This window comes from Puma concolor, chromosome E1 (genome assembly GCF_028749965.1).
Source record: "Puma concolor isolate L17-30 chromosome E1, mPumCon1.1.hap2, whole genome shotgun sequence".
NCBI lineage: Eukaryota > Metazoa > Chordata > Mammalia > Carnivora > Felidae > Puma > Puma concolor.
This window is the reverse complement of record NC_141680.1, coordinates 48,660,339-48,675,579: the sequence shown is the minus strand read 5'-3', so window position 1 is coordinate 48,675,579 and position 15,241 is coordinate 48,660,339. Positions and strand designations below refer to the sequence as shown.

Genomic DNA, 15,241 nt, shown 5'->3' with positions numbered 1-15,241 from the left:
AACTGCCCCAGTCTGTTACATGGAGTGTCTAGGTGAAGCCTCCCTGGGATAGAATATCCAAGAATGCAACATCCATTCTCTTCTTCACCAGCTGCCACTGAACTCTCCCCTGGTTTTCCAGGTAGGATGGGACTGGCTCACAAGGCCAGCACTACAGACCCAGGAGGGGCTGGGGGAAAATAGCAAAGGTTTTCTGAGCTTTTATTTCCAGCCAGAGACTTTCACTTTTTCCAATACACATTGCTGCCTGCAGAGAGCCAGCCTTATTATCTGATGGGCAATGGGCCAGGGGCTATTGTGCACAGGCCCACAGCTTGGGGCAGGAAAGGGAAGTCTCCCCAAACCAATGGCTATCAGAGGAAGCAAATGGAAAAACCAGGAGTTGGCAGAACTGCTCCAGAGCATTTTCAGTTTTGTTTTTATCTTCAATTCAGAAATTGGGGGCTACAACAGCAGTCGAGACCAAGTAAGACAGGGACCTGAACAGGACGGGACACTGGACTGCAAGGCTCACTGATGCGCCCACATTTACCAGCAGAGACAGCAGTGAGCTAGACAGCACAAATCACAGCACTATGCAAGCAAGACCACTCAACTCAGGCCTTGGAAAGCAGGCATGGCAGGGACAGCAGGCTCTCTGGGATGCCCTTCCCTGGCATTCCATCCCAATCTTGTTCTATTCTCATGAGGCCATTTGTGCCAAGGGGCCCCAGCAGCAACAGCTGAAGCAACAAAGCAGAGTAGTAGGCCTGTGTCCAGAGTGGCCCACTGCTTTGCATGATGGTGCTCTACACATAAGGAGAAAGCCAGGGCTTTAAGCTGCTGGCCGTCTGTGCTCCTCCCGGGCCATGCCAGCTCTCTGCTAGGTCCTTAACCCATAGTGCAGAGTCCGAGCAAAACTCTCACCCAAAGCTGAAAGACTGGCTCTCAGATTCTACCCGTTCTCATAGGAGATTCCTGTCAGGAAGCTGATGCAGTCAGGAAGTTGCCTCTGCAGGGAGTTCTAGGGTTTGGGGTCAGTGTTAATGTGCAGGTCATTCCAAGTACAAAGAGATAGCTGTTTTGGACATCAACTATTTTCTCTAAACTCTGCTGTCTCTTGCTGGGCAGATGAGATTGGGGGAGGAATTGAATCTTTTTTTCTTCTTCAGTGGGAAATCTTAACCAGTATTTCTTAGTGTGCTCACACTGGACCAGGCTGTGCAGAACATTTCATCCCATGAGACCCGGAGGACATCCTAATGTGTTTCAACTTTCAAAATTCCCATTTTATTCTGAAGTTGCCACCACTACTAAACAGTTTCTGGTCTCATCTAGCATCACAGAAGAATTTCTGGCAAGGAGAAGAGCCCTGTGGAAGTGAAGGGAGCTGACTTGTGTGATCCCAGGCCCCGCCCTTCCGACTGCACCAGGACGGGGGGACAGGAGCTCTGCACTGTGCACAGCTCTCTACCCCACTGCTGCCATGGCTCCCTCCAGTCACCTCATCCTTTCAACACTTCTCTCCTCCTCTGCCTGAACTTTTCCTTCTCTCCTTCCCCTGGCCAAAGCATTCTGCACCCTCTACCTGCACTCCTCGCTTCATCTGCCACAGGAGTCGGCTTCCCCATGGTTCCTTTGGCACCACCCTCAGCACTCTTTTCACCTGACTTTGCGCCTCCCTTCCTGGTGAGCATGCTCAGATCTCTAGCTTACAGTCTACCTCTCCTATAAACCACTAACCCATCTCTGATTTTCTTTCACCACCAAGCTCCTTGAAAGAACTGATTGCCTTTGCTCCCCCACTACCCATTCCTTAGGGGTTGCAATCTGGTTTGCCTAACTGTGGGATTGCAGTAGCAAGACAAGGAATAAGATGGAGCAGGAACAGAGGCAAAGGCACTTAACAAGACACACTAGACGGAACATGAGTCAGAAGGTGGCAGGGCTTGGCTACATGGCTTAAGGGCACCACCCAATGTATATGGGAAAAAATGGTGCTCGAGCTTGGCTTCAAAGGTGGGTAAAATTTCTACAGGCAAGATAGGAGGAAGGGCATCGTCACATAGGGAAACTCCATCTGTCTTGTCTGCAGATCTCCCCACAGGGATCTTTCTTTTGGGTTAACTCATCACCTAGTTGTTTTTGTTTGTTTGTTGCTTGTTTTTAGTTTTTAGCATGAACTAGTTTAATAGACTAATTGGCTTGAAAAAATTAAAATTCAAGGTATGTATATTACAACGGAAAGAACAAAAAGTAAACATGATAAATGGTTTCAAATAGTTGAAAAATTGTCAGATGAAAGATGTTATCTGTACATCTGTGTTGCTCAAGAGAGCAGTACCAGAGTCACTGGGTAATGTGAGAGAAGGCAGATTTTCAATTCAATATAAGGAAAAACTTCAAACAAATAGCGTGATCTGAAATTGGACTTGCACTTCCCCATCACTGAACACGGTGCGGTGGGGGCTGAATGACGTGCATGTTACTGTCTCTCACTAAATACAGGTTCCTTCATATTGGTGGAGGGAGGAGGCAAACCCCACTTGCTCCTGCTGGTTGGGGGCTGAATGGCTAAGGCTTCTTGACCCCATTTCTACTCCAAGCACTTCTTCTACTGCCCAATGCTTAAACCCTGACTCTTTCCTCTTCCTGTTTCCTTCCACTTCCAAACAGCCTTACGCTGCACCAACACAGCAAGCACTCAGACATTTGTGGACCAAACGACAAGTTGCCCTTGGTCTGCCCTTTCCAACCTGGCTGGTACCATGTAAGGCCTCCCCCTACCCCCTCCTGTTTCTCTGGTCACTCCTTTGCTGTGTCCTTTGCAGGTTCATCTTCCCCTAATTGGCCATGAAGTGTCTGGATTCCTAAGGCTCAGTCCTAGGCTTCTTCTTACTCTGCAGTCTCTCCTTAGGGCCCCTCACCTGGGCACATGGCTTCAGGTGGACAATTTCTAATTTTTTTTTCTAGTCCTGATTTTCTCCTCTAGAGACCTGTATATCTAACTGTTCATTTGCTATCTCCTCTTAGCTCTCTCAAAGGCACCTCTAATTCAACCTCTAAAACATCAGGTCTGCCTCTTCTCAGCATGCGAAACCAGGCTCTCGTCAACCGTTTCTGTTTTGGTGAAAGGCAGTGCCATTCATCCAGATCCATAAACCAGTAACTCATCTCCTGCTCATTCTACCCCTGCAAAATCAATATAGTATCACGGTAGTTCTGAAATCTTTGGTCTTAGAACCCTTTTACACTTTAAAAACCAAGGACATCAAATAGCTTTTATTAAGAGGGTTTTATCAATTGATATTCACTGTATTAGATATTAAAGCTCAAAAATTTTGCAAACACACAGGGCGCCTGGGTGGCTCAGTAGTTGAGCATCTGGCTCTTGATTTCAGCTCAGGTCATGATCTCACAGTTCGTGAGAGATCAGGCCCCAAGCTGGGCTCTGTGCTGACAATATACAGCTTGTTTGGGATTCTGTCTTTCTCTCCTCTCTCTCTGCTCCTCCCCCACTCGTGCTTTCTCTCTCCAAATAAATAAATAAGTAAATAAATAAATAAACTTTAAAAAACAGCTTTTTTTTGAAAACACATTAATACACAAGCACACATTCTATTAGCCATCAGAGCAATGACATCACCTCACACATGTAACCTCTGGAAAACTCCAATGTATATTCATGAGAGAATCAGTAAAAAGGCAAACCGCAGACCCCCTGAAGGGATCTCAGGGACCCCCTGCACTGAGTCCCCACCCTAGACCACACTTTGAGAACCACCACAATGCTGTGTTCTGTTGTTTTTACCTTCTAAATGTCTCAAATACACCTGTGCCTTCTCTCCAATACTGTCACCAGCCTAATCCAAGCTTCTGTCTTCTTCCTCTGGACCAAACTGCTTTAGCCTAACATGGTTTCTCTTCTTTCTTCCCTCCCTCCCTCCTTCCATCCATTCATTCTAATTTACATCCAAGTTAGCTGGCATATAGTACAATGATTTCAGTAGATTCCTTAATGCCTCTTACCCATTTAGCCCATCCCCCCCCACAATCCCTCCAGCAACCCTCTGCTTGTTCTCTATATTTAAGAGTCTCTTATGTTTTGTCTCCCTCCCTGTTTTTATATTATTTTTGCTTCCCTTCCCTTATGTTCATCTGTTTTGTCTCTTAAATTCCTCATACGAGTGAAGTCATATGATGTTTGTCTTTCTCTAATTTCACTGAGCATGATACCCTCAAGTTCCATCCACATAGTTGCAAATGGCAAGATTTCATTCTTTTTGATTGTCAAGTAATACTCCATTGTGTATATATACCACATCTTCTTTATCCATTCATCTGTCGATGGACATTTGGGCTCTTTCCATACTTTGGCTATTATCGATAGCACTGCTATAAACATTGGGGTGCATGTGCCCCTTCGAAACAGCACAACATGGTTTCTCTTTGATCTGTTCTTGCTCCCCTGCAATCTGTTCTCCACAATGTAGCTAGAGCAATCTTTTCAAAACACAAATTGGAATATGTCACATTACCCATTTCTATTCACTTTAAAAACAAGAAAGTGGATTTTCACTGCTTTCAACATTAAAGATCAAAATCTTTAATCATAGGACCATGGACCATAAGGCTCTGCCTCCCTCCCTGGCCTTAGATGGTTCCTCCCCATTGTTCTCAGCTCTCCAGCCTCAGGGCTTCTTTCTGTTTCTCAGTCACACCATATTCCCCCAGCCAGCAGGCCTCCACACGTATAGCTCCCCCTGCCTCAGACTTTCTTCCCTGTTTCCCTTTGCAAAATTCCCACATTCATGCTCTGGATCATAGGCTACGGCTTTTCTGGCCCCCCAAGTCAGGGCACATCCCTCTGTTATACATGCTCATAGCACCACACACCTTTCAGCCACAGCCTGTAAGTCATACATTAATCTCATCATGATAAGTAAGTATTTGTCTTCCCAAAGACAAATTGTCTTATGCATCTATAAGAGACATAAGGGGCAGAAGCCAGGTCATTTTGCCTTCCCATGTTTCTGGCACATAGCTGATATTTTGACAATTAAACCTGAAGTGAATAAATGAATGAATAAAAATGTCATTTGATACGGAGATAATGTGACAAACACTGTAACAGAGACGGGCATAAGGGAGCAACATTTTCAGTGGCTTCCCACTGCCTACCAATAAGCCCAAGGGCATTAAAGGCTCCTTAGGAAGTGGCCCAGGCATCCTTTCTCACCTTCCTTTATTCTCCTCCAAATACATCAGCCAGTCTGAAGCACAAGTGAGATTTCCACAGGCTAACAGTCAAAAAGCCCTCTCCCCTCATAGAAGGCCCCCATGATCTCTGAGCCACACTCCACACCATCTGGGGTTCTTGGAACCCAACACCTTTTTCAATTATGTCTGGCAGGTACCCCTTCCTGTGCCTTGAATATCTCTATGCTAAACAAATCTTCATGTGTCAGCTCTGGTGTCTCCTCTTCTGTGGAAGACCTTCTCCAAAGCCTGGGCAGAGTCAGTTATTGCCTGTTCTGTGCTCCCACCCCACCCTGCCCTCCACTGCAGCCTCATTGTACATGTGTCCACTGTAGCCCTCATCTCAGCCCAACGGCTGGTATATCATGCTTGCTGAATGAAGGAACCCAGGATCTGTACATGCTGAGAGGCTGTACTGCCCAATCTCTAGATACAAAGGAACTACTTCATAAAAATCCTATTCCTCAGCATTCTCAGATAAGGAAATTCTATACATGGCTCTTCAGAACAATGCCTAGCATTTAGGCCCTGCCTCTACACACAAATCATGGGCTCTTGCTTAGGACCAGGAGGCCCAATGGTCCAATCACTGCCCCATGTCGATCCTCACTGCCTACTGTACAAATGAACAATACTGCCCTCCTCCAGCCCCTCAGTCTCTCTGAGGGTTCTGGAACAGAAGCCATTCTGGCAGAGTCAGGGCACCTGGATACCAGGACTAGAGATGTTCTGGACAGTGTCTCCTTGCTGGGGTTCTGGCTCTTTCTCCTCAACCAGCTTATTAAAAACATAGCCACCAGTTATTTACAATGTTAGAGAAATATGGAACTCATATGTGGACCTTCAGCTGGGCAACACTTACTACCAGTGTTTGCTCAGGTTCCTGAAATTACTCAGTAAGGCAAAGTCAATGCCTTAGTAACACATTCTTCCTGCTTATCACTCACAGACAGGCTCAGCAGCAGGAATGATATTCAGAACTCCCCAAGCTCAGCTCAAGATCTTCAGAGAGCAGTTTAATTTGATGCAATTCTACCTTATGAAGAGAACTTGCCTTCCTAGCAGCAGCAGTAACCTCACCACAAATGTTTGAAGGCCTGGTTTCCTTCTTGATACAGATGCCACAATTCAGGATGTGGCCTTCTCCTCAGACTTGGGAAAGGGGATCCAGTACAATATTGGATTATCTGGCATAAGGCACAGACCTGACTGAGATTTCCTTCCTGGGGAGGCCTGGGAGCAGCTACATAGCTTTCTTCCTAGTTAGCCAATCATATATACTCTGTCAATAGTCTGCTGTCCTTTCCAGACAACTTAGTTTGATTTTCTAAGAGTTTCATTGGTCAACATCTTCCTCAGAGCATAAGGACTCTTCAGGAATCATAAGCAAGAGGTCTAAGGTCAAAACTCAAACTTGGACCTGACTCCTAACCTCACAAGTCCCCAGTTCTTTGGCAAAATGATGGTCAAAAATGAGAGTGGACTGGGAGCCTGGGTGGCTCAGTCAGTTAAGCATCTGACTTCAGCTCAGGTCATGATCTCATGGTTCGTGGGTTTCAGCCCCGCGTAGCACTCTCTGTTGGCAGCTCACAGCCTGGAGCCCACTTTGGATTCTGTGTTTCCCTCTCTCTCTGCCCCTCCCCCACTCACGCTCTGTCTCTCAAAAGTAATATAAATAAACGTTACAAAAAATGAGAGTAGACTGTCGTTGGAGGTCTTCAAGCAGATGTTTGAGGAGATCACTTTTTCAGACATATTCAAAAGGAACTTGGTCATGCCGTCATGTTGTTACACTATAAGTTCCTTGAGGGTTGGGACACTATTCCAGTCATTTCTCTACCCATTCCCCCCAAATAAAGGCACAGAGGATTATTTTGCACAGGGTAGTAATCTACAAATGATGGTTTTTTAATTAATAAATATTTGATTTTTAAAAAGCATGGGCAGATAAATTAGATGACAGGGAAAAAAGGGGTGAAATACTCACTGACAGAGAGGTGCCTGCTTCTGGGCTCTGGGGGCTGGTAGATGGTATTTATATCTCCTGCAGACTGGGAAGCTTTGATCCGCACCTGCCTGGACACCCCAGAATGGGGAGAGGGACTGGTCTGCAAGATAAGAGGAAAAAAGCTGAGCTATCTTTAGGCAGGCAGGCCAAGAAAGGCCTCCTCCCCTTCCCTAAGACTCATGTTCTTAGCTGCCTTCATGCTTTCAATACACGAGCTACCCAGTCTTCCCCCAAATCTCACTCCTCGATATGTCTTGGCAAATCACTATTTCCTCACAGTAGTTTTACAGCTTCAGTGTTATCTGAGCACTGAGACCCACTGCCCCAGTTTAAAGAGTGATGACCTAGGCATGGAGGAATAACAAGTTTTCCTATAATAATATGCCAAACAGAAAAGACAGTTGTAAACACTCCCTCATAAAATTCTCCAGAGAGCTTGGGAAAAATAGCAGGAAATTATTTCAGCAGCGAGATCACCTGCTGAGTGGGGGGGTCAGAATAGAGAATGATGGCAACCTCCCTGCGCAACAGAAATCTGGGTGATAAACACGTATTTCTCAAAGTAGCTTGATGTGCTGCTTCTGCCCCAATCATAATCACTCCCTCAAAATTAAGGCAAAGTCTCAGTTGATTAACATAACCAGGCTTTCTATGAAAACCATCTCAGGATTGTGTTCATCTGGGAAAGGCTATCAAAGGTACCATTCTGCCAGAGGTCAAGGATCTCAGAACAGAATGGGATCATCAACATTACCACATGCACCCTTGCTCTGGCACTGTCCCAGTCAAGCCACCAGTGAGCCCTAGAAAAAAAATCAAAGCAACAAAGGAGGGCCCTTGCACTGAGAAAGCTAAAAACTGAAGCTCAGTGGTGAGCAAGTGGCATCAGGATGCAGTCACAAACATGCAGAGCACTCCAGAGAGTGGGGATGGGAGGTCAGGACTCTAAAGAACTTGGGTCAAATTTCTAGTTGCTTCTTGAGCTCTTCTACCTCACATAAGAAAAAAAAAGTCTGACCTAAACAAACTATATCCTGTCCTCCAGGAAAAAGGCTTCCCGCTTTCAGGGGTAATTCAGCTGCCAAGCAGCCTCCTCTGGTCTCCCCACACCAGACTTTATCACATGCAGGGCTGTCTTCATAAACTGTCTTGCTCTAACGGGAAGTCAGAACCAAGGGGAAGTGAATGTTCTTGCAGAAGCCTCCGATGTGCAATAGCTCTCTGCTGAGAGTCAGAAAGGAAAAAACAGTCAAAGCCACATACTGGGGAAGCAGGCCAGTGAAGGGCAAGGGAAGGCCACAGCCCTGCAGTCAGAAAGAGAAGAGCCACGTGATGAGCCGCCCCCCCCCCCCCCCCCCCCCCCCACCGAGCACACCTACTTACACACAGGGCCTATTCCAGAAATCTTGGTGGCGTGAATTTGAAATGTATCAAAGAACATATACTCTAAACTCTCAATTCTAAATTCTAAAAGCTGAGATGAGAAAGTAGGTTCCACAGCCAGCAAAAGCACAGACCTACAGAAGGAAAGGCTGCAGTTGTGGCAACAGGTTGGAAAACGTATGAAGGTTTCAAAGCAGGCTTTTCACACCTTAATGTGCACAAATCCAACTGGAACCTTGTTAAAACAGAGATTCTGACTCAGTAGGTCTGGGGTGGAGTAGAGAATCTGCATTTCTTTTTCTTTTTTTTTTTTAAAGATTTTATTTTTAAGTAATCTCTACACCCAATATGGGGCTTGGGATCAAGAGTCACACACTCCACCAACTGAGCCAGCCAGGTGCCCTGAGAATCTGCATTTCTAACAAGCTTCCAGGCATGCTAATGCTGCTGATCCATGGGTCACACTTTGAGCAGGAGGTCTTAGGAGGAGAGTAACACTTCAATTTAAGGTCACGGTTCCCAATCCTAGCCACCCACTTGAAGAGCTGCCTGTGGGGCCACACACACCTCACACCAACTACAACAGGATCTCTGGGGCTGGGGCCAAAGGGTTGGTATTTTTTAAATCTCCCCAAGTGTGTGTAATATTCAGTCAATTTTGAAAACCCTGATTTAAGGGGATAAAAGGCAATGGCATTGTAAACAAAAATGAGGTTCATGCAAGGATTCAGGGAACCTTGAACAAGACAGAGAAGTGGGAAAGAGAGGAAGGAGGAAGGTGGGACTAGGAAAACCAAAAGGGGACAGCAATGGAGTGAAAGCAGAGCCCACGGGTATAGAGTGGGTGGCCAGCAGAACGTTCTAAAGACAGCAAACAGAAGGTGGCATTTGCCTACCCCGTGCCTCACTGAAGGACTCTGCAGGTAGCAGTGTGTCTGGTTGATACAAATGACATGAAAAATTACCAGGGAACCAATTTCATAAAGATTGCAGTGACTGGAAGCTAGAAAATCAGCAGAAAAGAAGGTCACAAAAGTGGATTCACAAATTACCTTGCTAAGAGATCTGGTGGTATGAGACAAAGTGAACAAGTAGGCTCAACTATGCAGGGGGAAGGGGTGTGTGTGTGTGTGGTTGCGTCAGTTTGGTTCGCAGGAGCATCAAGTGAGAAACGGCACCTGGATCTCACCAGGCCTCTGTCTCAAGGGTGGCAACAAGAGACTTTGCACCAAATATTCCCCCCGATATTTAAGGGGTTCATCCAAACCAGGACAAGGTGACTAAATCTGTGTTTTCATTATCCCTACTCTTCAGTGCTTCGTAGATTCTGATTACGTATATGCTTAGGCTGCCTTTCCAGACTAAAGAGTTCCAGGCTTTTTAAGCTATTCATATATAAAAGTGAATTTTCAACCCCTTGAAAATTTCATCTTCCCTTAGACCTATTCTAGTTCGGTTGCCCTCTGAGCTGTGGGGAAGAGAGTGACATAACATCTCACAACTTCTCCCCATGGGCAATGTTATATTTTCTGTTCTGTTTCTAACAAACTGCGGAGGAACCTGGAGGAGGTTTCCCAAGGACTACAATAATTCTAAGATCCCCATCCTGGATGGTAACTGACAGGTACTGAACTACACAGAACATCTGGATTCTAGACCAGCTCTGTCACCATTTACTGCTTCACCTCAGGCAAGTCACTCTGTCTCAGTCTCCCCAGGTTTAGACTGGCAAGAACAGATACCTGCCCTGGACCCCTCAAAGTTGCAAGAATCAATGAGAGACAAAAGCACTTACACACTTTTTAAACAGGGACCAGACTGAAGCTATGCCACTCAACAACTTTGATCCTGTCTTCTTGCACTTGCCCCATTATTTTAGTAAGACAAAAAAGAATGGATTACTCTTTACATTGTCCTTGATATTTTGAACTTAAATAGCAGACAAGATAGCATCAAACTCGATGGGATATTTGGGAACTGGGCAACATTTGGAAGAGAAGATTAAAAGTTTACTTTTGTCAGGGAGAATCTGAGGTAATAAAATAAAATGCCATACTCAGTTTAAGGTGGCTGGGTATTTAGTTTTTATCATATTCGGATATAAGTGACAAAAGAACATTAAGCTTGAAGTGGCTTAGTCGGTTAAGTGTCCGACTCTTGATATCAGCTCAGGTCATGATCTCATGTTCGTGAGATTGATCCCTGTGTTGGGCTCTGTGCTGGGCGTGGAACCTGCTTAGGATTCTCCCTCCCTCCCTCTCTTCCCCCCGCCCCCCCGCCCCATGCTTACTTGCTTGCTCTCTTTCTCTCTCAAAAAAATAAAAAATAAAAATTATAAAAAACCTTCTTATAAAAAAAAAAGAATGTTAAGCTTGAGATTACTTTAAGAGAGTAGAAAAGCTGGGTCTAGGAAGTTATAAGATCAAGAGAGGAAAGATAAACTAACAGATGCACACATGTTTAGAGAAGTCTGTAATAGCAATAATCTAAGAGGTGATGGTTCCAGGCACAGGCCTAATGTGGCAAGAACTACTGAAGGAGATGATGAAGTTTCTTAAAAGGGCAGGAGAAAGTAAGGCTAGAGAGAGGCTCTTCAGACTCTGTGATGACCAAAATCCAGGAGTTCTCAGGTAAGAACAATATTGAAGCCTAAGACATGGCCTTGGACAGGTGAGGTGGGAGGGGTATGATATACACCTTGGTGAAGGGTAAAGGCAGAGGAAAGATTAGAAGTTGTCATAGAAGGATCAGCAGAAAAGGAATTCAGAGAGAAGAGACCACACATTCATTCATTCATTCATTCATTCATTTATTTATTTATTTATTTTTTGAGACCACACATTTAGAAACAGGAATAAGAAGGGAAGTAAAGGTATAAGTGATAACAATAGGTGGATGAGGCAATCGCTTGCTAAAAAGAAAATAAACTCAGTAGAGAAACGAAGTGGCTGAGAGTTGCCAGCAAGAGATGAGGCAGGCAGGGTGCTATGGTATCCTGGAGCAGCATACCAAAGTATGATCTGTAGGCTGGCACCAGGCCACAAGCCGTGGTATAACAGTCCTCAACGAGGTAAATACAGAAACGGAGAATAACTCTGTACAGACTTTTACAGCAATTTGGCAGACTGACTTTCTGTCTATTGAATCTAATAATAAAAACTGTGGTCTTGTATTTTGTATGTCACTGGTTTCCTTTTCCATTTCATTTTTCAGTTTTTGTGTTTTAAAAGGAACTGATGCATGACAGACTAGAAATCAGAACAAAACTGACATTGCATCATAGATGCTTAGAGAAGCACTGTTCTGGAGGTGGGATTCCTGAGCACATAGCAAATCTGGATCATGATACTTGTGTTTATTAAGAAGTCTGAGGTCTAGCTGAGGAAGCTCCCAAAGAAAGGTTTTATCACCACCATTACCACTGCTAGTCTTAAATGTAAATCTTTATAAATGCAAAAAAAAAAAAAAAAAAAAAAAAAAGCTTAAATGACTTGACAGTAACAAAAATGGTTATTATAGTATATCCACTCAAGGGAATTATGAACCCTTATAAATTATAATTATGAAGATTGCATATTAACATAGAAAAATGTGCGTGACAATATTAAGTGAAAAAATAATTGAGAAAATTATATGACTACCATGACAACATTTGAAGTATGTACACATATGCTCAAAAACTACAGGGGCACATGTAAATATCAATCAATGTGTCATACTGATAGGATTACATAGGATAGTTCTCTCTTTTTTAAACTTTATAAAAAAGTTATACTGACTTTATAGTAATTTTTTAAAATATAGGTCCTTAGAAGGGGAGGCATCAGTGCTTGCTCTGGCAGCACAAATACTAAAACTGGAATAATACAAAAATTAGCATGTATACGGATGACATGCAAATTCATGAAGTGTTCCATAAAAAGAAGGAAGGAAGGAAGGAAGGAAGGAAGGAAGGAAGGAAGGAAGGAAAGAAAGAAAGAAAGAAAGAAAGAAAGAAAGAAAGAAAGAAAGAAGAAAGAAAGAAAGAGAGGCATCAATGTGGCATTTATTTTATGCAACATCTAATGCAACGCAATGCCTTGGGTATCAGAGCTCAGATGGTCGTCTTTCAGGCAGCTCACAGTGTTGTGTCAGTCTCTGCAGCCATGTACACCCCTTAATGGATGGGAAAGTAGATGTAAGGATCGAGTTGTCTATACCTTCTCATCATGGGAATGGAGGGATCATGATCAAGTGTGCTAGCTCCCAGTCAAGCAATCACATCATTAAACCAAACCCCGATTCTAGCTTCTTCCATATAGAAGATTTGCTGAATATGATTTCTGCCTGACTTCTGCTAATAATCAAGAAGCATTCACTGTGTTTTCTTAAGAGGATGGGTGGGGAAGGGTTCCAAAACATTAAGTCACAGCTCCTGTTCTCAAGGACCTTAATAATCTTTTGGGATAACATGTACAAATATGCAACAACTAGAGGGGAATTAGTAAGCAACTTATAAACAAGTATACAAATTATATCCAATGACTAAAAGAACAGAAAGTAATCAAGATGGCTCAGGCAAAAACACTGACCAAACTGTAGCAGGTAAATCAAGCCAGATACTAAAAATAGCCACGGTCTGGGAAAGAGCAAAAAGTAAGAACTGTAGAAAGGGGAGAGTATGCTGAAGAATGTGGAAAGATGAGACTGGGGAGTTGAAAGCAAGGGTAGATAGTGATAAGCCCTGGGTGCTAGGCTAAATTTAGATCCTATGATAGGATCCTATGAAAGAAATAAAGCCTATAAAGAGGAGGTGAGTAACTTGAACAGAAAAATAAAATAATAAAGGATATATTTCATTTCAGAATACTTTCCAACACAAAGCCAGAAAAAAGACAGAGAAGACCATCCTCAATCACAAGGACACTTCGGTAATATTAGAAAATGTCTTCTTGGGGCACCTGGGTGGCTCATTTGGCTAAGTGTCCAACTCTCGATTTGGACTCAGGTCATGATCTCAGTTGTGAGACTGAGCCCCATGTTGGGCTCTTTGCTGAGCGTGGAGCCTGCTTGGGATTCTCTCTTTCCCTCTCTCTCTGCCCTTCCCCCTCCTAAGGCCTCCTAACTGCATTCTCTTGTGCTCCCCCCTAATCAGTAGGACAGCCCAATATCAATACATCTTTTTAAAAATAAATGGTCGGCATGAGCACCATTCCACCTAAACTCCGTCCTGGTATGGTGTGTTTATGAAGGTATGTCACAGCTGGCTGTCTTCGAGCAAAGGGAAGGGAAAGAGTGCCAAGAAACCTTTAGGAACATGCATCTCAAGAAAACTGGCACAGGAATCAGTGATTAGAAGACACACAGATTGCAATCATTCTTGTGAAATGTAGGCCCCCAGGGACCTTTTACAGAAGTTAACAAGGGATAATCCTTCACTTCTGACGGCCTCTGCAGATCGCCTGCCATTTGGTAAGGTAGTGGCTGGTAAGTTACAAGAGGCCCTCCACTCCATGGCCTTTCTGCCATTGAAAAGAAGGAAAAGCTTGTTTCCTACATGTATCTCAAGAGACAGGCACGGTTGCTGAGGGGTTGTAAGAGTAGGTCTACAGGATAGTCTCAAATCCCTAGCAGCCTTCGCTAAGCACCTTCACCCTCATCAAATCTCTCTTGTTAGGGTCCAAATCAAATGGAAATAACATAAATATAGAGAAAAATAATTTTCTCTTTAATCATAAATGTTTTCCTTCCTCCCATGCCACAAGCCAAGTAACCTTTAGCTGCAACTTTAACACAGGTGACTTGACTTCACAGTGAAATCACATGCAAACTGCTATCTGGCCACTGGCACAGTGGGCTGTGCTGGGCTCCACGTATGTGCTTGCTTGCTTTAGCAGCAGCTGAGGAATACAAAATTCTGTCAAGGAAACCAGGTGAACTCTTAAAGAACAGCAAGTTTTGCCCTCTGTCCAGCCGCCAGGTCATCAAAGGGGCTACTTACATGGTTTCTGTCTTGGGACAGCAGCAATATCCTAAGGCTTTTCATGCTTGAGCTTCTGTCTAATATGTCAATTGCTTTATCAAGATCATCTTGGTTCTTCAGCAGGATGGAAAGCTGGGACACAGACACAGAAAAAGGGAATCATATAAAATATGTCTTTAGTTTAGAAACAGGCTAAATTAAAAAAAAAATACCTGAATGAAAACAATCTAATTGGATAGTATGGGGTCGTAAAATTAATTCAAACCATCTAGGTATTTTTTCTTTTCCTTAGTGTACAATTCAATAATTTTTAGTAAAGTTACAAAGTTGTGCAACCATCATCATAATTCAATTTTAAAACATTTCCATTGTTTCAAAAAGATCTTGTGCCCATTTACAGTCACTCCCTCTTCCCACCGGTAGCCCCAGGCAACCATGAATCTATTCTGTCTCTGTAGATTTACCTCTTTTGGATACTTCACATAAATGGAATCCTATTAATTCATACATGTTCAATTCAGTTCATAGTCTTTTGTATCTACTTCTTTTGCTTAATGTTTCTGAGTTTATCCATGCTGTGCAACACATCAGTAGTTTGTTTCAAGATACTTTCTGAGAAGAGCTTCCTCTCTAAAAATACTCTTTTCTCC

The 15,241-nt window shown here is 43.7% G+C and overlaps 1 protein-coding gene and 1 pseudogene across 2 annotated transcripts in view; one reads left to right on the top strand and one right to left on the bottom strand.

Annotated features, from left to right (window-relative positions):
* Positions 1 to 15,241, bottom strand: part of MAP3K3 (mitogen-activated protein kinase kinase kinase 3) — a 60,400-nt gene that overhangs the window by 13,554 nt on the left and 31,605 nt on the right. For both annotated transcript variants that reach the window (XM_086687690.1, XM_025927485.2), the window contains 2 exons: positions 14,610 to 14,723; positions 7,226 to 7,346 (listed from right to left, as the gene is read on the bottom strand). In XM_086687690.1, the coding sequence (XP_086543816.1) occupies positions 7,226 to 7,346; positions 14,610 to 14,723 (235 nt within the window). The remainder of the gene's footprint in view (positions 1 to 7,225; positions 7,347 to 14,609; positions 14,724 to 15,241) is intronic.
* Positions 12,456 to 12,552, top strand: LOC147574472 (U6 spliceosomal RNA; annotated as a pseudogene).